The sequence below is a fragment of the Camelus dromedarius genome, chromosome 10, assembly GCF_036321535.1.
Source record: "Camelus dromedarius isolate mCamDro1 chromosome 10, mCamDro1.pat, whole genome shotgun sequence".
NCBI lineage: Eukaryota > Metazoa > Chordata > Mammalia > Artiodactyla > Camelidae > Camelus > Camelus dromedarius.
The window spans coordinates 20868311-20891467 of record NC_087445.1 but is presented as its reverse complement, the minus strand read 5'-3'; the positions used below and the strand labels follow the sequence as shown (position 1 = coordinate 20891467).

General features: G+C 36.5%; 1 protein-coding gene across 4 annotated transcripts in view; it reads left to right on the top strand.

The window, feature by feature from the left end:
• ADAMTSL1 (ADAMTS like 1) overlaps positions 1 to 23157 on the top strand; it is a 373405-nt gene that overhangs the window by 28033 nt on the left and 322215 nt on the right. For all 4 annotated transcript variants that reach the window (XM_064490187.1, XM_064490185.1, XM_064490186.1 and 1 more), the window contains exons 2-3: positions 2400 to 2527; positions 22863 to 22908. In XM_064490187.1, coding sequence (XP_064346257.1) covers positions 2400 to 2527; positions 22863 to 22908 — 174 coding nt within the window. The remainder of the gene's footprint in view (positions 1 to 2399; positions 2528 to 22862; positions 22909 to 23157) is intronic.

Genomic DNA, 23157 nt, shown 5'->3' with positions numbered 1-23157 from the left:
TGCATTTGATGACTCTAGGTACCTCATATAAGTGAAATCTTAGAAATATTTGTCCTTTTGTATCTGGCTTATTTCACTTCATATAATATCCTCAAAAGTTCAACCATGTTGTAGCATGTGTCAGAATCTCCTTCCTTTTTAAGGCTGAATAATATTCCATTGTATGAGTATGCCACAGTTCACTTATCCATTTATGCTTCCATGGACATTTGGGTTATTTCTGCCATATGTGCTTTCTACATGTTAACTGTTTTAATCCTCACAAGGTCTCGGTAATGCAGATAGCTTTATTATCCCCATTCTGATAAGAAGAATGAAAGCTAGGAGGCTCGGGAGCCAGTGTTCCATTCCAGGCTGAGCAGGTCTGCATTCTCTGCTTTCAACCACTGTCTATCCCACTTTGTCTTTCACGTGATTTAGGAATCTAAATAAAGCACGCACCAGTCAGAGAATCCTTGATACAACACTCTGAGGCCAGGTTTGTGACTTCATTTGTACAGGCTGTGAAAGTTCTAAGGAGTAGTCAGTTTGACAAATGAGCCCCAAAGCAACTGATTTGTAAAGAATCCCATTACTGCAAAATAAATAGTTTTCTAGAAGTGAGATGATGTTCTTTTCTTTTCCAGGGGGTCCTCCTGCTTGGACGATACAGCTTTGAGTATAACTAGTTAGGGTGTGAGAAAGACTTTTCAAATAGTAATAATAAGAGCTCCCATTTGTAGAGCCTGCTGTGTGCTGGTCACTTTACTTACATCATCTCAAGTTCTCACAGTGCTTTGTTAGAGATTACCTTCCCATCACCTGCATATTCCACGTTCTCCCGGTATTCTACACTGCCTGTTCTCTCTCCTCAGAAAAGTGAAGGCGGAACTGTCATGCTGCCTAACATGCACGTTTTCTTTATAGGTTGCTTTTTCCAAATAGTTCTGAATTTTTAACATTTGTCATTTGTATGTCTTTGACATGAAAAGATACCATCTTTATTGTTTGGATATCACTTGTATTCAGTTAAGTAACTTGGCCACAGTTGACACTATTTAGAACTCTTGCCATGGACTGAATTGTATCCCCTCAAACTTGATATGTTGAAGCCGTCCTGCCCAGTGTATTGGTATTTGGAGATGGAGCCTTTAGGAGATAATTATTAGGTTTGGAAAAGGTCATGAGGGTGGGGCCCTCGTGATGGGATTAGTGCCCTTCTAACAAGAAATACTAGAGCTTGCTCACCCTTCCCTTACTCACAAAAAGTGGAGGTCATGTGACCACATAGTGAGAAGGCAGCCATATGCAACCCAAGGGGAAAGTCTTCACCAGGAGCCAGCCATACTGGCATCTTGATCTCAGACTTTCAGACTCCAGAACTGTGAGAAAGTCCGTTTCTGTTGTTTAGACACCCAGTCTGGCATTTTGTTATGGCAGCATGAACAGACTAATACAACTGTGTAAGTATATAGATGACATTTTCAGTTTATAATAATATAATAATTACAGCTAATATTCACAGATTACTCTGAAACTAGTCCTAAGCTAAACTTATATAACTGATCTTTCTATAGTATACATGTGTATGCATGAATATAATATTATCCTCATTTTATAGAAAAGGAAATTGAAGATCGGGAGGTGGTAAGTTACTTGTACAAGGATACGTAATTAGTAAAAACAAAACAAAACAGAATCTACATCCAAAACTAAGCAGTTTCTAGCTCCAGAACCTGTTCTATTAACTACTATAAAATTGGCACAAACTTCACCTCTTCTAAGAAATGTGAAGCACTACACAGAGACCTATACATAACAGTTTTCCTTATACTGAATGTAGATTTCACTTAGAAAGTCTGTCATTAACAAGCAAATCTGTCCAGAGCCAATCCCTACATTACTAAAGTTACTTCATGTAGTTATTCTGATTGGCAGATCTGAGAACTGGAAATGATGCTGCTTCGTTAAAAGAAAAAAAGTCAATTGTATAAAACATTAAGTTTGGAAAGCAGTGCTGGTATGCACGTGTCAGGCTTCTCAGAGCAGAACCATTTCTGAGCCCAGCTTCTCTTTTCACAAAGCAGCAAGAAGTAGATTCATGAACTCTGGGCAAAATTTTGACTTCAGTGGTATTTCTTTTCCTCTAACCCTGATGCCTGTTTCTGGCCACCTTGTTCTTTCTATTTGCTCCCAGTAGGGCAGTCCCGCGCCCTTTTCAGTTATGGTCCAGGGTCCTGAAACTCGACTATTCCTCTCCCCAGACATATGCACAATATCAAATTGGAAAGAATCCAAGAATCTGAGCCCATTTTCATCCTCAACAAGGCCAGCAGGTACAGACAGACAGACGACCCGTGCTTTAGCACACACGTTTCCAAGTGGAGATCTTGTACTGACCGTCGTCTTGTTCCTCACAGAGCTCCAGGACAGCACGCTCTGAGGAGGACCGGGACGGCCTGTGGGATGCCTGGGGCCCGTGGAGCGAGTGCTCACGCACCTGCGGAGGAGGGGCCTCGTACTCACTGAGACGCTGCCTCAGCAGCAAGTAAGTCCCAAACCCGCAGCGGTGGGGGTGGGGGGCTTCCATAAGGCCCCAGGGGAGCAGGTTGGAGGCACACTTTGAGGGTAATGCGGAGCAAGTCCAAATGAAGGAAGGTCCAAAGAATTAAATATGTCCTTCTTCAGCTAGGTACTTATATACGCATATGTGATGAGTGATACAGAATTTATCTCATTCACCAAGCTAATTTTCTTATCTGTTTTCATGTTATAACTAGAAGGAGAATTCATCATTAGAAATGGATCTATATATCACTTACATGTGAAATCTGAAAGAATGGCACAAATGAATTTATTTACAGACTCACAGAGAAAACAAAGTGATGGTTACCATGGGGGAAAGGGCGGGGAGGAATAAATTAGGAGTTTGGGGTTTGCAGTTACTAACTACTATATGTAAAATAGATAAACAACAAGGTCCTAATGTATAGCACAGGATATTAAGTATCTTGTGATAGCCTATAATGAAAAAGAATGTGAAAAGGAATATATATGTATAACTGAATCACTATGCTGTACACCAGAAATTAACACATTGTATATCAACTATATTTCAATTTAAAAAATGGATCTAATATCTATAGCTCCATAATATATTTGGCACCATCTTAATAATTACGGTGACAGTAATAGGAAAACTGTTCATGTTAACAGCATATTAAGTTTAGTTGGATTCCGTTGTTACCAAGTAGTTTGCATATGAAAGATAAATTGGTTTAGTTTTTTAAATGTTGTAATGGCCAGAAGTTCCCTAAGGTCATTCAGTTTACTGAAAGGTGAGTTTTGAATAAAAGAAGATTTGGAAAAATAGAAACTGCAGTGGGAATTAGGGCATGAATAGTGGGTGTGATGATGAAGGAGGGAGGTAAGGGTGGCTAACAGTTCCCAAGCTAAAAGGAAAAGGCTTGAGGTGTTAGAATGGAAAGTCTTTACTTAGAATAATAATAATTCAAAACTGCTTCTTGAGCTGTGTGGTCTATGACTAGATTTTTCTCCAAACTATAAAATATAAAGTACTATGATAATATTTTTTAATAAAAGATTTTATTTGATGGTGAAAAGTGTTATATGTGGCAAGAAAGAGGTTTGATCAAAATTACTGTATATTATAAAATGTGAAATAGAAGGAAAAATTATGCATCTGCTGATTCTTCTAGACTTTTCATACACAGCAGAAAGTGGTGAGATGTAGTTTCAGGAAAATGTTAACTTATTCTAAGAAGTATGAGAATTTCTTGAAATTGGGGTCCAAGTCTTACTTTTTTCTGTACCTCCGAGGTCTAAATAGTCTGAGAGGTAATAAGAGCTCAATAGATGTTTCTTCACTGAATCCATTGATAACTAGAGACAATTTTAGTTCCAGACAAGCCCCAGTGGAAATGACATACACTGGGAAACATAACCAAAGGCATATCATGAAAGATACCAGATCAATTGCAGTATTTAGCCATTCTGGTGTTTTGGTCTACACTGAAGATAAGTCTTGCATCTACTAGAGAGTTTATCTGTCTTCTTTAGAGGCCAGCTTCATGTTAAACCAGATCTGTGAGCTGACGGGACAGAACAGACCTTTCATCCTTACGATTCACCTGTTCTCTTAATCCTGAATATCAAAAACTTGCTAAATCTGCACTACCTGATGCTACATGGTGGTACTACTGTGAGGTATAACTGATAATAAACATTTATCAGTAAAGCCAAAGGTACAAATTTGGAATGTTCCTATTATGTAGTTTTCCCAAATTAGCATGCTTGAATATTCTTCAGGGATGAGCCAAAACATGTCTCACAAAGCTGGTAAGAAATTTATGAGAACTTTCACATTGGCTCACTGATGTGAATGTTACATTGCAAGAATCTTGTACCGAGTGAGAGGTTGAGAAGCAACTTTAGGAATAAATTAAAATCACAAGTAAGAGTCTGTCATTTGGCAAATCGTCAAATAGTGATGTTCTATGAAATTCAAAAATACCGTACTGTCACCTATAAGTTAAGACTCCAGTTATTAAGATTTTATTAACATGTTATGGAAGATACCAGTTGTCATCTACTTATAATGAACTGAAGAAGTAGAATGTAAATGCCAAAATTATTGAAGTACATAAGATGTGTCTCTATTTGACTTTCAGATATTAAAAAAATACATTCAGTAAACTCATACTGCGGTGAATAGGAAGTGAAAAGTATGGAGAGAGGAATGGACCATCTATTCTTTTGGTGTTTGAAGATGAAAAAAAAAGTCTTCAAACAGATGGCATTTCCAAATCTAGTAAGAACATAAAGAAATAGTAAAAGAACAGACTGGACAGCTGAATTAACCTATATGTTGTTTTTCTCGAGAGAACCAGAATCAGGACAGTTGAGCCTAAACTCTCCTCACAACACAAGCTCTATTAAAGAATGGTGTCAAAGTATTGTTGGGCATAGATAAATAGTCCTATCATGATTTTTTTAAGAAGGTATACATTGGCCACAGTAAGTTAGCTGGCCAAGCCCAAAGTCACAGTGGGAGAACAAAACTGTTCTCATGGAAAGGCAGGCAATATAGAGGTGGTAAAGAACAGGGGCTGTTTTTGTAATCTACTAGGGATGACCTTCTGTGACAATTTATCGACAATTAGGTTTAATAAACTTAATGGGTTTTCTTTCGTCTCTCCACTCCAGATTTAGGCATCCAGATTCAATTAAGTAGCTTAATGACTCTTGGGAAAGATCAGAGGTTGAATGTACATGTCCTTAGAAGCCCAGCAGGTAACCAGAGTGTGCTCTGTAGTCTAATGGTCAGCATTCCACTTCAGCCCAAGTAAATCCCATCCACCTGCTGAGTTAACCTGTTAGGCCAATTTTTCCAGCTCTTGTGATACGATCTTGTCACATTTAGGTCTGATATTTTTAAGTTTATCTGATAATAATTATTCTGTTCCCATTATGATGGAGCTGTAAAGGATGCTCAAATAGACAGATTTAAGGGGTAGATGACAGGGGTTCATTTTCTGGGGTTAAGTGTGTTTCCTGATGGATTGGGAGCTTGGAGGAGGCGTGGTTAACCTTCCCAGTAGAGAGCATCATCCCTCAGATGATCTTTTGAAGGTTACAGAAGAAACAGTCAGTGGAGGCAAAGCAGATTGAAAATATGGACAAGCATTAAATATAAACTCCTTCATTCTCAACTGGGAGTGCTTGATGCTGGGGAAACAGCCCTGACCCAGGGAGATACTGAATCTTCCTCAGCTTCTCCCCTGTCTTTTTTCGAGGTGCACAGAAAGTAAGCAGTGCTTGATTTTCCTAATTTCTGATATTGTAGGCTTGATCATTTCCTTTCCATGAAACTTTGATTTGAGCAGTAAAGAAAGGCACTGTGTAAAATTTTTTCTACAACTTTCGCTCATTTCTTTAAGATTCCATTAGGTTTCATTGAATAACTCCATTAATGCTATTGCTGCTAACCTTGTATCACCAAGTGGTTTATAATGTGTGCTTTGACTTATTTTTTTTAATTAGGAAACAGACTCTACCTACTTGTACTTTATTTTATTACAAGTGAATTAAACAATCTGCTAACTACCCTAAGAAGCTGCTTCTTGTCTCTCCAATTCTCTACCTCTCCCACTAAATACTTTGAAATAATATTTTTAGCAAATGCATTTGTCTGGTTAACCTAGTATTGTGTGTTGTTTAGTGGAAATGATCCTTCTTCAACCTAAGTTATTTAAGCATATTTTTAAAAATTTGATACTAAAGATCTGTCTCTGAGAGCTCTGAGTTTGTCTTTAGCCCAAAAGGAATTCCAGATGCATAGGATTCTTAAGAATAGTGTGTATATCATCACATGTACCACTGTATTAGGGCTGTGCCAAGATCAAGGTCAAAGGTGTAAACTGCAGATCACTTGAAATGGCACTGAGTCAGATAGCTGATACTCTTTAAGTGTGGTGTCAACTTTTGCATTGGTGGCTGAAGATTTAAAGATCTTTTATGATCTTTTTTTTTTTTTTTACTTACTGAAATGCCAAACTAACTAAACACCAGACTAATTAATAATATGGATTAATAGATTAATACTATAGGTTATTTAATATATTGAGTATGACTATTTTGTTAAATCCTAACTGTTTAAATGAAAGACTTATTGACTTCATATATATATCCAAATAACTAAAAAAAGGCTTACCCATAGAGAATGAAAACATTTTTGAAAGTTAATCAATTTTGAACTGAATTTTTGAGTTGAATAAAAATTTGAGTTGAACAAAACTATTAGACGAATAAGAGAGAAAATCATCACATGATAGAGGTGCCTAAAAAAAGTTTTAAGATTATGATGTTATTGCAAAGGGATGTGACTGCCAGAATGTTGTCAATATAAACCCAGAAAAATTAAAATAAATAGCCCCAGGGAGTCTTATATCACAGGAATGGGGAAGATCGTTAAAACTTGTCATTTTTTTTAAGAATTATGCTAAGGGAAAGTAAGCTAACTCCTCTGATTTTTTAATTGCAAACACAATTTTTCTCCCATAAAAATATTGATACTTAACATGAATATAAGTTTTAGTTAGCAAATAATTTCTACACTGTATAATAAATACCAAAAGAAAATTTTTAGTGTTAAGATTTGACTTCTTAAATATTTTTTTCTTTTAAAATCATCTCATCTCTGTCATAACATCCAATATAAGGTTCACAAGACCTGTTTTAACAGGTCTTAAAAGTTTAAGAACTTTCAGCCCAAGTGAGCCCCAAAGCAAGATTTATGTTATTCTTCATCTTATGTTGTATGTTACCAGCCTTGTTTTCCTTGGAAATGTTTGAGGTTTGTTTAAAAGAAAGATACACAAGTTCAGAGTGAGTCTGACTTCTCATGTCATTTATATGAGGTGATCTTTTCATTGAGTGAGAAGGGATCCCACATTTGGGGATATATGTTTAAGAGTTTGTGGTTGCCTTCCTTTTACTTTTTGGGTCAAAGCCTAGTCTAAATGTATTACTAGGACTTCTAATATTCTAGCTCATTTATCTTAGAGGGATGTTTTGTTCCAAGATCTGATCTTCTTTCAGGAGGAGAATACACTAAAGCCAATAACTGGAATGTTTGGGACCAATTTATGGCCTGGTTTGTCCCATAAACCTGTTTGTTGGTCTAAAAGATTGTTGGAAGTGTGTTGAGTGTCCATAACCTTTACTAGCCATTTTGGGGATCTGTAACTCTTGGCTGTCTTTTTCAGTTTATTTAAAAATTCCTTATTTGGTTAGTTCAGTAGCTTTTCTGAAGTTTTTATTTCTCCTCAATTTCTTTTTTTTTTTAAACTACTTTTTGAGGTATCTTTGTACACCTTAAATATATATTATTTTTACATGTCAATTTGATGTTTTGATAAATGTATATACATTGTGAAAAGAGCACCATAATTAATGTATCCACCACTTCTGCATAGTATGTATGTATGTGTGTTTGTGTTGAGATTTAGTCTAAGAGCTATGTTCTTAGCAAATTTCAAGTATACAGTATAGTATTGTTAACTATCATCACCATACTGTACCTTAGATCTCCAGAACTCTTTTATTTTGCATAACTGAAACTTTGTCCCCTTTGACCAATATCTCCTTGTTTCCGCCTCTCCTCTGCACCTGGCAACCGCCATGCTGTCCTCTGCTTCTATGAGTTTCACTATTTTAGATTCCACATATATGCAAGATCATTCAGTGTTTTTCTTGCTGTGTCTGGCTTACTTCATTCAGCATGATGTCCTTCAGTTTCATCCCTGTTGTCACAAATGGCAGGATTCCCATCTTTGTTAAGACCAAATAATATTCCATTGTATGTATATACCACATTTTGTTTTTCCATTCATTTGTCAAGGGACCATTAAGTTGTTTTCATATATTAGCTATTATGAAAAATGCTACAATGAACGTTGAGTGCATATATGTCTTTGAGATGCAGATTTCATTTCCTTTGGATACATACCCAGTAGTTAGATCGCTGGATCATACAGCAGTTATTTTTAATTTTTTGAGGTCTCTCCATACTGTTTTTCATAATGCCTTTACCAGTTTACATTCCCATCAACAATGCATAAGTCTCCCTTTCTCTACATCCTCTCCCACTTACCTTTTGTTGTCAACCATTCTAACATATGTAAGGTGATATGTTATTGTGGTTTTGATTTGCATTTCCCTGATGCTTAAGTGATAGTGAACACTTTTTCTTGTACCTTTTGGCAATTTGCATGTCTGTTTTGAGAAATGTCTATTCAGGTTCTCTGGCCATTTTCAATTGGGTTATTTGGGGTTTTCCAATCTTGAGTTATATGAGTTTTTTTTTTAACATATTTTGGAAATTAACCCCTTATCAGACATACGGTTTGGAAGTATTTTCTTCCACTATGCAGTTTCTTCCACTTTTCACTCTGTTGATTGTTTTCCTTGCTGTACAGAAGCTTTTTAGTTTGATGCAACCCTGCTTGTCTAATTTTGCTTTTGTTACCTAAGCTTTTTCCCAATGTTTTCTTCTAGTAGTTTTATACTTTAAGGCCTTATATTTAAGTCTTTTATCTATTTTGAGTTAATTTTTGATTTTTGGTGTGAGATAAGGGTACAGTTTTATTATTCTGCAAGTAGCTTTCCAGTTTTCCTAATGCCATTTATTGAACAGACTGTCCTTTCCCTATTGTGTGTTCTTGGCACCTTGTCAAACATCAGTTGACTATATAAGCACAGGTATATTTCTGGGCTCTTTATTACTTTCTGTTGGTCTATATGTCTATTTTTATCCCAGGACCATACTTTATTGATTACTATAACTTCATAATATAATTTAAAATCAGAATGTATGATGCCTCTAGCTTTGTTTTTCTTGTTCATGATTGCTTTGGCTATTTAGGATCTTGTGGGCTTCCATATCAGTTTTAGGATTTTTTTTCTACTTCTCTGAAAAATGGCATTGGAATTTTGATAGGGATTGCATCAAATCTGCAAATCACGTTGGGTAATAAGAACATTTTAACAATATTAATTCTTCCAATCTATGAATCTCTTTCATTTGTCTTCTTTAATTTCCTTTATATCAATGTTTTATAGTTTACATTGTGTAAGTCTTTCACCTCATTGGTTAATTTTATTCCTAAGTATTTTATTCTTGTTGCTACTGTGAATGAAATTATTTTCTTAATTTCTTTTCACAGAGTTAGTTGCTAATGTACAGAAATGCCACTAATTTTTATATGTTGCTTTTGTATCCTGTAACTTTATCAAATTCATTTATTGATTCTAAGAGTTTTGTCATTGAGAGTTCATGGTTTTCTACGTTTGTGATCATGTCATATGCAGATAGCATTTTATTTCTTCCTTTCCAACTTGGATTTCTTTCTTTTTCTAGTCTAAGTGTTCTGGCTAGGATTTCTGGTACTATGTTGAATGATTGGGCATCCTTGCTTTGTATTGGATCTTAGAAAATTTTCAGTTTTTTCCTATTGATTATGAAATTAACTGTAGGCTTTTCATATATTACCTTTAATGTGTTGATATCAGTTCCTCCTATACCTATTTTATTGAGAGCTTTTTTTTAAATCATAAATGGTTGTTGAATTTTGTTAAGGCTTTTTCTGCATCTTTTGAGGTGATCATGTGGTTTTTATCCTTCATTCTGTTAATGTAGCTTGTCACATTGATTTGCATATTTTGAATCATTCTTGAGTCCCAGGGATAGATTCTATTCGGTTATGGCATATAGTATAATCTTTTTAATATGCTGTTAAATTCAGTTTACTAGGTTTTTATCCAAGGTTTTTGCATCCATATTTATTTTAGAGTATGGGTCTCAAATTTTCTTTTATTGTAGTGTCTTTTTCTGACTCTGGTATCAGAGTGATACTGGTTTTGAGTCTGGAGGACTCCCTCTTTTGTTCTTTGGGAGCATTTAAGAAAATTTGGCATTATTTTTTAAATGTTTGGTAGAATTCACCTATGAAGCCATCTGGTTTTGGACTTTTCTTTGTTGGAAGGTTTCAGATTACTGCTTCAGTCTATTTCTTTGTTATTCGTCTGGACTAGAAAAGGGAGAGCAAACTAAGCCCAAAGGGAGAGCAAACCAAGCCCAAAGGGAGAGCAAACCAAGCCCACAGTTACCAGAGTGAAGAAATAGTAAAGATTAAGGCAGAAGTAAATCAAATAGAGAATAGAAAAACAACAGGAAAAAATCAACTAAACTGAGAGTTGGTTTTTTGAAAAGATAAAATTGACATTTAGCTAGATTGAGGGGGAAAAAAAGAAAATGCAAATAAATAAAATCAGAAATGAAAGAGGAGACATTACAATGGATATCTCAGAAATTAAAAGGGTGATAGGGACTATTATGAACAATTATGTGCCAACAAATAGGATAATCTAAAAAATGGATAAATTCTCAGAAACATGACCTCTAAGACTGACTCTCTTCAATTTTAATTCATTCATTTGATAAATATTTATTCAACATCTACTATGTATTATGCAAGTTGCTAAGTATAATTAAGGGTGTAAAGACCAACAGGCAGGCATTTGCTCTTGGAAATTTATCATAGTATTAAGTTTCTATCACTTATACTGAGTTCCTACTGATTATAGTTGTAAGATATTTTAAGAACTAAGAGAATTCCCTCCAATTCTGTAAATAGATAATACATCAGTAGCAGTGGTTCTTTAACTCCAGCTGTACTTCAGAGTCACTTGGGAAGCTTTATAAAAAATACAAATATCTGGGCTCTACTGACGAGCAATTAAATTAGAATCCCTGGGGTTCGAGCCATGCTATCTATAATTTTGAAAAAGATCTCCAAGTGGCTTTAATGCATATCGAGCCTTAAAACTGCTGCTCTGTTAGGGGGCATGATAGTGAAATAATGAGGTTTGTCTCCAGCTCTCTGGGGATTTAGAGTTTGGGGTAATGAAGAAAAGAAGAAATTTTCTGATAGATTTCCTCATTCAAGTTTTTATGAAAAGATTTAATCTGCAGTGTGGGAGGAAAAATGGACACCAGCACGTCAGGACATTAAAGTGGTGATTGCCCCTGCACTCCTGTAACCTTTCTGTGTGGTTTTCCAGTTGTGTAGTATTACTTAAGATCAGCTTTGCCCAAAGTGGCAAATAAACTGAGCGATTTCTGAAATTTTCTTCTATTCCATTATTAAGACTATAGATATCACCCTTTAAGCCTCTAGGTTGTTAGTGAATAACTCAGCTAATGCCCAGGGACTGGAGTGGTTTATACAAATTCTCTGAAGTCCACTTCCCCTCAGATTCACTGAATTTCTTAACCATAGAGTAAGTAGAATTTAACTTTCCACCTTCAATTCAGCATCTATCACTCTATCTTGACCACTGAGTCCTACCCCAAAGCCAAGGGAGAGGTTGGCCTTGCAGCTCTTTGTGGTTAGCATAGACAATTATGCCAACATAATGATGTTTAATAATGTTACACATAACATCATTATGATTGCACGTAAATATAATGTAACTTAGCATTCTATACTTATTTTTTCCTGCCTCTAGGTAAAGCATCCATTTCCCAGTGTATGAAATTCTTGTATCGCTCTTAATATCTTTGTCCCTTTGATCTCACATAAATATGATGTTACACACATGAATCGCACATAAATACAGTGATTGAGATCCTTTCCAAGTGAGAAATAGTCACCTGTTTGGGAATCTGGCTCTTAAAACGGTGTGTTTCATTTCCTCTGAGGGAACCTTTATCCTATATTGTGGATTATCTCTTCTATTTTTTATCAACTTACTAATTTTGAATCTTGGCCCCACTATTTTCTAGCTGTGTGACACTGGGTTGGATTCTTAGTTTCTCTGGGGTTAATTTGCTCATCTATGATGTCAAATGGGCAGTGGCTGGTGCAGAATAGGTGTCCAATAAATATGTATATTGAAAAAATATATAAGGTGCCCTTGAACTCCAAAATTGAGCACGTGACTCAGAGAGTACCTTCCTTCTCCACACGTGCAATCAAAACCCATTTTGCTGTTAGATAGGAAGAGGGGTAAAGGCTGTTCTTAATATGGATGGTTTTAAAGAAAAACGTGGTGATTCTCCAGGCGGACATCTGGGTAATAAGGGCGGATGGAAGAACTTTTGTCCTCAGCCAAAATAATTCTCAAATTCCCAGCCCCAGGGTTGTATGGGGTGAGGTTGTGAGAGTCCTAGCGTTTCATAATATACATTTTCCTCATGGGGAAGATGGAAAAGTTGGACTTGATGTTGGTAAAACACATTTGTTTTTGTTCTCATTCTTTGCCTCTTTTGGCTACTGAGCAAATGTAAGATCATTTGCAAACCTGATGGCATGTGTGTATGTATTATAAAATGCATGTCCTTCCTGCTAGTGGATCTCAAGCCAAAGGCAGCAACCTCCCCGGCCCCCGCCCCTCGCCCTCTTTCTGAGGGAACAAATGCATTGTGGTGACGAATACAACTTGGAATAAATATGTGAAAATAAACAAGTCTGTAGAAAAGAGCCAAAATGTCTTTCCTTTGGTAGCTATTTCATTTCATTTTAAACTTTTCATCTTTGGTTTATGGTAGAAAGATTTTAATTGGGTTTCAGGTTCAAAAATGAGAACAAAAGAGGCCAAAAATTCTTTGTGACCTGAAATTATTATAGCATTCCCTTCTGTTCTACCCTTCCCTCCCTTCCTGTCTCCTTTTCTTCCTTCCTTCCTTCCTTCCTTCTTTCTTTCTTTCCTTCCTTCCATTTTCAGTAAATGCTTGTGGAGTGCTAATAGTATACCAGGCTTTGTTGGGCACTGGGGCTTAGAGACCACACAAATAGACTGCAAAGGGGAAAAGCAAATAAATAAAAATACGAAAGTGAAAAACATCCAGGACTATGTTCTGGCCCCTTGCAACTGCTGGCCACTTTGCTGACTCTGCACCTCTTCTCCTGATGAGCCCATTGCCTACAATGCCTCTCGTTGCCCCTGCCCACACAACCCTCAATGTTATTTAAAGTTGCCTCCAGCAGTGGCCCCTAGTCTCACTTTGCTATATTTAAAAGGCACTATGTCTGCACCACTTTGAATCACTTCTACATAGTCCAGCTGGTGTTATAGCCATTTAGAAGACACTGCCCCCCACTAGACTATCAGCACAATGGACAGGTTTTATCTTGCCTTTCTTTCTGTCTTCCTGTTCTGCACAGAGTAGACACCCAGTCGATGTTGGGTGAATTGACTGAATTGACTGTTAGGGCCAGTAGTACTTTGGCAAGCAGGAGTCAGGAGAGAAGGCGGTTTCTTGAATTCCCCTTCCTCCCATCACACTTTTGGGACTCACATGGCCCATACAGGACACCCCTCCTAAGATACCACCTTCCTAGGTTACTTCCTTTCATCAACCTGTCCCTTTGTCTAATTCCTTCCATATTTAGTACCCAGACCACGCCTACTAGTTGTTGACTCTATGTTATACTGATGTGTATTCTGCTCAGACTCAGGTGGATTTTTTTTCCCACTAGATTCTAGCTTTCATAAGATTCGGGGGAGTCCTCATGTTTGTATCTTTCACAGTGCTGGGCTTAGTGCTGGTTCAGATTGGATGCTCAATAAGTGTGTGAAGTGACAGTATATCAGAAAGCATTCTCCCAGAGCTTGTGAACCTGCCCGGGGCTCATCTTCCCCATCAGACTGCATGCTTGTACGTTGTCTCATTAGATTATCTGAGCAGTATGCTCGGAGCAGTTTCTGGCTTCGTTAGAAGCTGGGCATGATCACTGTGGTACCAATGTCATTGTTCTCTCTCTCTTCTGATGACATGAGCACAATCCCTATTTTCAGAGCCCTAGCCCTAGCCCATGTTTGTGAGAACTCGATGCTCTGTTGGGGCAGGCCGGTCTTTGAAGAACTAGCAGAGAGATGTAAAATCATGCTTGTTTGGGGGAAAAAATTGGTACTGATTTTCTAATTTTAAATTTAGAATATACCAAACACTTACGATAGCAAATAAACCAATTTGAAACTCACAGCACACACTTCAAAATTGAGTCTGAAATATCCTCACGTGGGTCCAAATTTGAATGTAACAGTTCTGCAGCCTCTTAACTGTGGCTCAAAAATCTGTACAAGTACAGCAATACTTTCCTTATTTCACTGTGGCGAAAGATCACACAACCATAGAAGATGTCATCTTCTAATGTTTTCCCCAAACCGACACAATTTCCCTTTGTACTGAATTTGATAAAACGTTAAGTTTTAGCAACTCTCTATATATACATAAATCAGAGTCTACAAGCTGGCATAGCATTCAGAATGTTTTTAGAATGAGAGATTAGTATCGAGAAGAAGTGCTGAATTATAAAATTAAGGTTACAAAAATACGTCACCTCTGCAAAAGAAACATTTGGACTTCGAGGACTCAATTTACGGTGCCATTTTTCAGTGTGAGATTCCGCTACCCCCTCTTCTGTTTAAAATGGCTTTAAAAATGCAGCTCTCAAGCCGACTCTTCTTTGAGTTCCTCATGCCATGTTAGAACCTCAGCAGCTTGAGAAGAGCTGGTGACACCAGGGCTGTGTCTGTTTCCAGCCACCTCACCTACTGATGGATGACGCCTGGCCGCGTGCCCCCTTGTTGTTTGTTGTATTACTACAACAGAAAGCATTTTCAAAAGCTGCATTTATCAAGTTGTCATAATAGTTTGGCTTGCATATCTATCTAGCCAGGAAAAAAAATAAATCTCTCCCTTAGCACTAATCTGTTGGAGCCACATGATACATCACATGCAGAAGAGGCAGTGCAAAACGAATGGGGCTCTTACGTGGGATTCAGGGACCTTTCAACTAAATGCTTAAGAGGGGAGAGGTTTTTTTATATTTGCATTTGTAAGTCCTATGGTACCAAAGACCTCTGTCTCCAAGTTTCAAAAGTACTTTTCCACTGGAGGTTGTGTGTGTTGGGGATGCATCTGGTGGTGCTTTCTAAAGAAAGGTGGGAAAAAAACAAACTGGGGTTTGCCAGGAAGAAGGTTAAAGACACCCTTCAATGTTTAAGATCAATTTTTCATAGGCAAATGTTACCAGATTAAACATTATTTGTTATGGAGAATCTTTTGTAAGCAAATTTCTTATTTTGAGATTGGTGGTTGTCTGGAAGCACATGGCTGTTGGTGGGGGAGGGGCATGGTTAGAAGGATTCATGTTCAGAGTCAATATACATTCGTTAAATGTTTGTTAAAAATACTTCAAATCTTCATGTTAATAATTTACTCACTAGGGATACATACTAGAACATCTCCAATCATTTAGTTTTCGTATATAATGAATATACAATATAAGCATAGTTATCTGTAGATTCTTTTTTGTTGAGATATAATTGACATATAATAACCTAAGTTTAAGGTGTACAGTGACGATTTGATCCATTCATATATTGCAGTATAATTATCACTTTTTAGCATTAGCTAATGCCTCTATGATGTCAAATAATTATCATTTCTTTTTTGTGGTAGGAACAATTAAGATCTAGTCTCTCAGCAACTTTGAAGTTCATAATACTATCTCGTTTATAGTCACTGTGCTGTGAGTTAGGCCTCCAGGACTTACCTACTGGTTGCAAGTTCGTATCCTTAAACGTCATCTCCCTAATTCCCCCACCTCCAAGCCCCTGATGACCACCATTCTACTCTTTGCTTCTATGTAGATACTTTCTGAAGAAGGAACAGTACTGAATTGACTTCTCCTTTTGAGACCAAGTGCTACACAAATAAGTTTCCACGTGAACAAAGCTCATCTTAATTCTCCTGAAAGACACTCTAAATTAGAATTAAGTAATAACTGTTTGAAACATGGAGTAAAACCAAGAGCATTAAAGAATGACTTCTTTTAGCACAAAAGAGAGACAGAGAGAGCTAAGGGAAAAATGAAAACTTGGGACTTAGGAGACCCACAGGAGTGGCATGTCTACTAACTCCTTTTCTCCCCCATACAAGGCAACACCACTACTAACCATCTGTGGTGCCCAGGCTCTGGCTCTAGCCCCTAGGTTTTGAGCATCCAGTCTGATCAGTGGATTAGGATAGTGAGCATCTAAGGAGATAGCTTTACACACAGTGTCCAGAGGCTCATATAGCTTCCTTTCTAATGGCTAAGTTCATTGGCATCAAGTGGTTCCTGAAAGAAACTCTAAGGTTAATGTGTCTATGGGATGTGAAAAGCAACCAAACAGTGCATGTCCACTTCACCCTCTTGGGTGGTCTCAGAATTTGTTGTTCCTCTTGAGGTCTTTGTAAAATGCCCCAGAAGTGTACAAGTATTTTATCTGGCTCCTTGGGGATACCCTCCTGCTCTACGTCTCCTGTGAGTCCTGAGATGCTCAGCTGAAAGGAGAGAGGGAGGGAGACAGGGCTCTAGTACTCCATGAAGTCCTGGCTGGGGCTCTCTTTCTGCTTGTCTTGTCCAGTTCATGGTCACCTTAGGAGCCACACTCTAAGGACCTAGAGTCCTTCTGGCTTAAATTGCTGACGTGGTTTTATGTCTGATCTCTTGTAAAGAGTTCTTAGTTTCATTTTGGGTGATTAAAAAAGAGGAGTATGAGCAGATGTACGGTCTTCTTTCAGAATTCTTTGCCCATATGTCCATATTTGAAAAGCAGGAGATGTTGAGAGAAATACAGTAACCTGTTCTTTTTTATTAGTATTCTTTGGCTTTTGGAAATCAGAGGCAAAGCTTCATGAGCCCAGTGTAAGTGCAATTGCCCTTCAAAAGTCTGGCGTTTTAAATACACAGTTACCAGATTTTCTTGAAATGGTTGACTCACACCAAGGATAAAGTCTGGTTATGTCATCAGAAGGATCTGTTTGTTTAGAGAAGGGATGAGAATTTTTAATTTAAATTGATGTATTTGACCAGATTTTATTCCTGATGAGAGATAAATTGAATATACTCTCCCCTTTTAAAGACTTATATAAGCCGGGGATGGGGGGAGGGTGGGAAGCCAACAAATTGCTAAAGCCTGGAAAGAGGGCTTTTAATTTTCTAGGGAAACTCATCTCTTCTAAGGTTGTTACATTATGGTAATTGAAACTAAGGTAACATCAGGAATTTAAGATTGGAAGAGTTTGGATGGTTTGTTCTGTGTTAATTGGAGACCAATAGAGTATGCTTTAAGCCTATACTAATCTCATTATAAGTGAGTTAAAGTCTAAATAATTCACAAATACAGCTTGTGACCAAGGTGTTTTCCTTTTCTTGGGAGAAGGAACTAAATCAAAATTACTAAGTGACTGGGTACACATAAAATGCTGATATAAATAAGGAACTTCCTGTGCACATTTGTTTTGAAATGTATTTTTATTTATGTTTTGTTCTTTTCTGCTTGAACTAGTTTCTGATTCATTAACTGGTATGGTACTTAACTCTAAATACAATTGGGTGACCGTTTCACAGTTTGCACTGAGCAGATGTATTTACTTAAATCCTCTGTTATCACTGGTCTGTACACTTTCTCGGAAACCATTTTGGACTGAAATTTCTAATATTTGTTTTCATTTCCAGAGGTGAATTTTAGTTTGTTGAAATGTGGAGAAAATCCTTCAGCTGTTTTATATTAACAAACTAGCTTTTTAAAAAGAATTTTTTTAAATGAGAAGAAAATATTTTTTGCTGCTCAATTCTCATATGAGGCTTTTGTGCCCAGATAAATGCTTTGGAAGAAGCAATTCACGCTTGTCAAGAATTAAAATCCTTGTGGTAGAATAGTCACTGTATTACTTAAATAAAATTTGCATTCAGATTTTATGAACTGGGATGTTTGAAAAATAAAAGCTTCTCTGCACTGAAGCGCCTTCATGTTACATTTTACTGACGAGCATGGTTCTCTTGGACATGTTCCAAATGTATAATGTGTGTCTAGGTGTCATTTACTCACTAGAAGTGGATTTACCAGAACTGAGAAGCAAGTGATATATTGATGGAGAAAGTAAGGGGCAGTTAAACCCCGAGCCAACTCCTTGCTAAGCCTCCCAGATTTAACCCAGTATTATATACACCTCAAGAACATCTTGTTCCTTTATTATTATTATTATTATTGTCTTATATGCTTTGGAGTTAGACAAACCGGGGCCCCAATCCCTGGTTCTCTCTTTTCTGTATAGTATATGGCTTTAAGTCTCCTACTCTTTGTCAGTCTCAGTTTTCTCATCTGTTAAGTGGGAATAACAAAACCTGCGGTTGCTGGATGGTTAGAGGTAATGGGCACAGAATACCTAATCCTGGACCGGATACCTGCAGCAGGCACTCTATGTATAATAGAGACTCGTATTGATATTATTATTCACAATTTGATCATGTCTTTCAATAATAAAGATTTTTCCAAACTTAAGCATTACCACTTTAATATCATATTACAGTCAAGTTAAATAAGCTCTTGCTCAAAAAGTAATACAATATAATAAAGGGAAGACTTAATTCAGTAGCATAACTAAATTATTTGCAAATCAGTATTAGGTGTTAGACAATTACAGGGTATTCTTTGGAAATGGTGGCAAGTGTTTTTTGGTTTTTTTTCCCTTTGCTATGTTTTGTGCTTGTTTTTGTTTTGTTTTTGCTAAATAAGAAGCATTTTAAGTCATTCTTGTACATTATGTGCTTACATCTCCTATTATGCAAGGATGCTTTTTTATTATTGAAATGTAATTGAGTTACAATACTGTGTTTAGCAAAGTGATTCAGATATATACACATACACACACACGCACATATATGTTCTTCTGATTCTTTCCCATTATAGGTTATTACAAGATACTGAATATAGTTCCCTGTGCTACATAGTAAATCCTTGTTTTTTTTTTAATCTATTGTATATATAGTAATGTATGTCTGTTAATCCCAAACTCCTAATTTATCTGTTCCCTATGCCTTTCCCCTTTGGTAACCATTAAGTTTGTTTTCTATTTCTGTGAGTCTGTTTATATTTTGTAAATAAGTTCATTTATAGTATTTTTTAGATTCTACATATAAGTAATACCATATGATATGTCTTTCTCTGTCTGACTTACTTCACTTAGTATGATAATCTCTAGGTCCATGTCAGGGATGCTTTTAAAATATGCGTAGGTATTCATAGTTTAAAATATCTGGGAAAAGGCTTATTTAAATTATTGAAGTAGGTATTTTTCTGCCTTTTTCTGTTTCGTATGTTTAGTAAGCATTATCTCTGTAATAACCTCAGGGGCTTTAGTTAGAGCCTCTGTAAACTATCTCAGTTGGTGACCATAACGTCATGCACTGCCATGTTGATACCCATTTGACTGATGAGGAAGCAAAAACCCTGGGAGGATGTGAGGTTCATGCAAAGAGAAGAGCAAAGTCTAGACCCAGATGATCAGACACATCTTAACTCAGATGTGTTTCCATTATCCCTTCCAGGGAGATAATGTTAGGAAAAGAAAATAAAAGGAAGGTGAAAAACCTTAGTGTTTGAAGGTCTTTATGATTAATACGAAACATTTTTTTAAAAAACAAGAAATCATCATTGTATCTCCCTTGGCTTAAAACCTTCAGTGGTTCCCCTCTGCCTATTGCAGAATTCACGATTAGAAGGTTTTTTCATCTCCTGCAATTTCCCACATAAACCCAAACAACAGAACTGCTTGAAAATGTGCTAACACACTGTGTATTTCATTCCTCTACATCTTTGTCTACAGTTTCTTCTCCACATAACTGTAACTCTCTTTTGATATCTATTATACTTGTACATCTATTTCACACAATTTATTTGTTAGATGTCTGCATAATGCTTACAATATGTGAGCACTGTTCAAAGTACTTCACAAATATTAACTCAGTTACGCCTCATAATAATCCCAGGAGATATGTGATATTATCCCATTTTACAGATGACAAAACTAAGGTATAACATCTCAGGAATAGGGTCAGGAGTCCAGAAAAAAGATTCTGGCTTCAAAGTGAGTACTCTTAACCACTATACCCTATCACATATACACTAGGAATTTCAAAAATGAAAACCATCTCACAGTCAGCCAACACTGATGTCTAGATGGCTTGTTACCAAAGCCCTCCAGGTCATAGAATTAATTACTTTGTAAATTTACCATCAACTGGAGGCTAGCTCTCATCTTTTAAAACTCAGAAACCTGAAGTTTTCAGCGTTCACACCAAGAACCTAGCTTCTCTTGGAAGTGGTCTCACAATGACGAGATTAATATTTCAAATTAGAATGCCAGTTATTAATTTACAGTGAGAAATAGAACTGTCCATAGCATGGACCAGAATACCCGTGTCAGCATGGCAAGCACAGTCTGCCCCTTAGCAGGCATGAAAACAGACCACTCTTGTCAAGTTGCTTGATCATCATGGCATTGGAATGAGGGGTCCTCCTGGGAGGAACAGAAAATTCATTGGCATCAGCTCAGTTAGTGTGAGTGTTCTCTCTGGTGATGGCAGCAGCCTAGTCGATGGGGCCAGAAGGACTTGAAGTTCATTGGCCCTTAGCCTGGGACTTTGCTGGGCTGGGCACTCACAACCTAGTATTTCTTTCATTCTCTTTTTTTCCCTGTGATTTTAATGCCTGGCTAGCCCTTTCTTTCCTTTGACACATTCTGTTGTTTAATGAATATTAATATTGTCAATCTGTTTATAGTCAAGTCTTCAAGCCTGGGACCTATCTCCTAAGATAGCCTTTGTGTAACTGTATTTTCAGATGACAGTTTTTTTTGATAATAGTCTTAATACCTAACACAATATCTAGCATTTCTTACACTGAATTATAATTATATGAGTAATTTTCTGAATAGTGAAGATGAAATCATATCCATTCTTCTTTGTATTCTCAGAAGTAGATGTATTGCCCAGCACATAATAGGAGCTCAATGCATGTGTGTTGAGCAAACAATGAATTAGGAGGCAGTAAACGTCATGGTTATGAGTATAAGCTCTGAAGCCAAAGGGCCTGGTTGCAGATCTCAGCTCTACTCCTTAATAGTTGTGTAATTTTGGCAAGTGACTTAACCTCCCTCAGCTTCAGTTTTCTCATCTGTAAAGCGGGTGTAATGATAGTACCCTGTCTCCCAGAGTTCTTGAGAAGAGCATATAAATTAATACACACAACACACTTAGAAATGTACCTGGAATTCCATAACTATTAGTAGTATAATCATTCTCTCAGAATTTCCTATTATATTTCACTTGTCTTTTTTTAAGTATGAGTTATTTTTAAAAGAGCAGAGTACCACTGTTAAGTGTCATCATTGAATGGTTAATCAAAAATTAATGGTTTTGTTCAGAAGAGTTGACTAAAACGGAAACTCCCATGTATTACTGGTGGGCGTACACAGTGGTACAACCTTTATGGAATGCAATTTGGCAGTGTTTATCAAGAGCCTTATAAAAGTTGATTCCCTTTAGTGCAGTAATTCCCCATCTAAAAGCTTATCTCTCTTGAAGACATAGTCAGAAACTTGGATAAAATATATGCGTGGATGTTGTTTATTGCACTATCATTTATAAAACCCCAAATTGGAAATTACTTACATGACAAGAAATGAAGGAATGATTTTACAAATCATATCATTTGATGGAATAGTATGTAGCTCTCAAAATGATGTCTTTAAAGTTATTCAGAAGGGTGGGAAAATAGCACCAAAGAATTTTAAGTGGAAAAAAACAAGCTATAAAGTGGAAAAATTACATGTATAAATGATGTTATTTCCTCCACACTGGAAAGAAATTGATAAATCAAAATAATAGTGATTATCTTTAGATGAGACAACTATGGGAGATTTTTTTCCTTTTGTGTCATATTTTTTTCTAAAACCTCTACAATAAGCATGTATTTTAGAAATGAAAATAAATCTTTAAGAATTATGACTCTTCATATCCTTAAATGTAATTTTAAAAGACATGTAGAATATTAAGTCCAATTTTTATCATATTCAAGATCTAAGTTCTATTAGTGAAATCTATCTTTAGTTTTGTACTAGAAACAATTGAGAGAATTCATTTAATGTTAATATTTTTGAGAAAATCTTGCATTAAAATTTATTTGATTAAGTAAGAATTCACTATAAGCACTTACTCTGACAACTTCTGAAACAAAATGACTGCTTAGTTTCAACCCTCATGGAGAAATCAATTTACATATGCAATTTCAAGTGTACTCAACTTATCACTTGATAGTAACTCCTCTAAGAGCATACTCAGAAAGAGAGGCTCTTACAGTAGGATTAAGAGGAAATTGTTTTTATAGGAAAACAGCTCAAATTTGGGGGCTTTCATAGGTAGTAATGAGTTCTTTTTTTTTTTTTTTTTCTTTTTGTGACCTAGGAGCTGTGAGGGAAGAAATATTCGATATAGAACGTGCAGTAATGTGGTAAGTGTTGAAGTTCTGTGATTGTGATAATGTATTTTTAAGCATTGAGTAGTAGTAACCAGTTTTATGTATCCTGAGCAGAAATCAACCAGTTAGTACTTCACCAAGGGTTATTTATTTCACAGTGTATGGATTATGCAGGTCAAAAAAGAGGTATTTTTAATGTTCCTCAATACGAGCATTTAATCATTTGAAACTAACTAGACCATCTCAAAAAAAGGATTCTCTGTATTTCACTCTGCTTTCTGA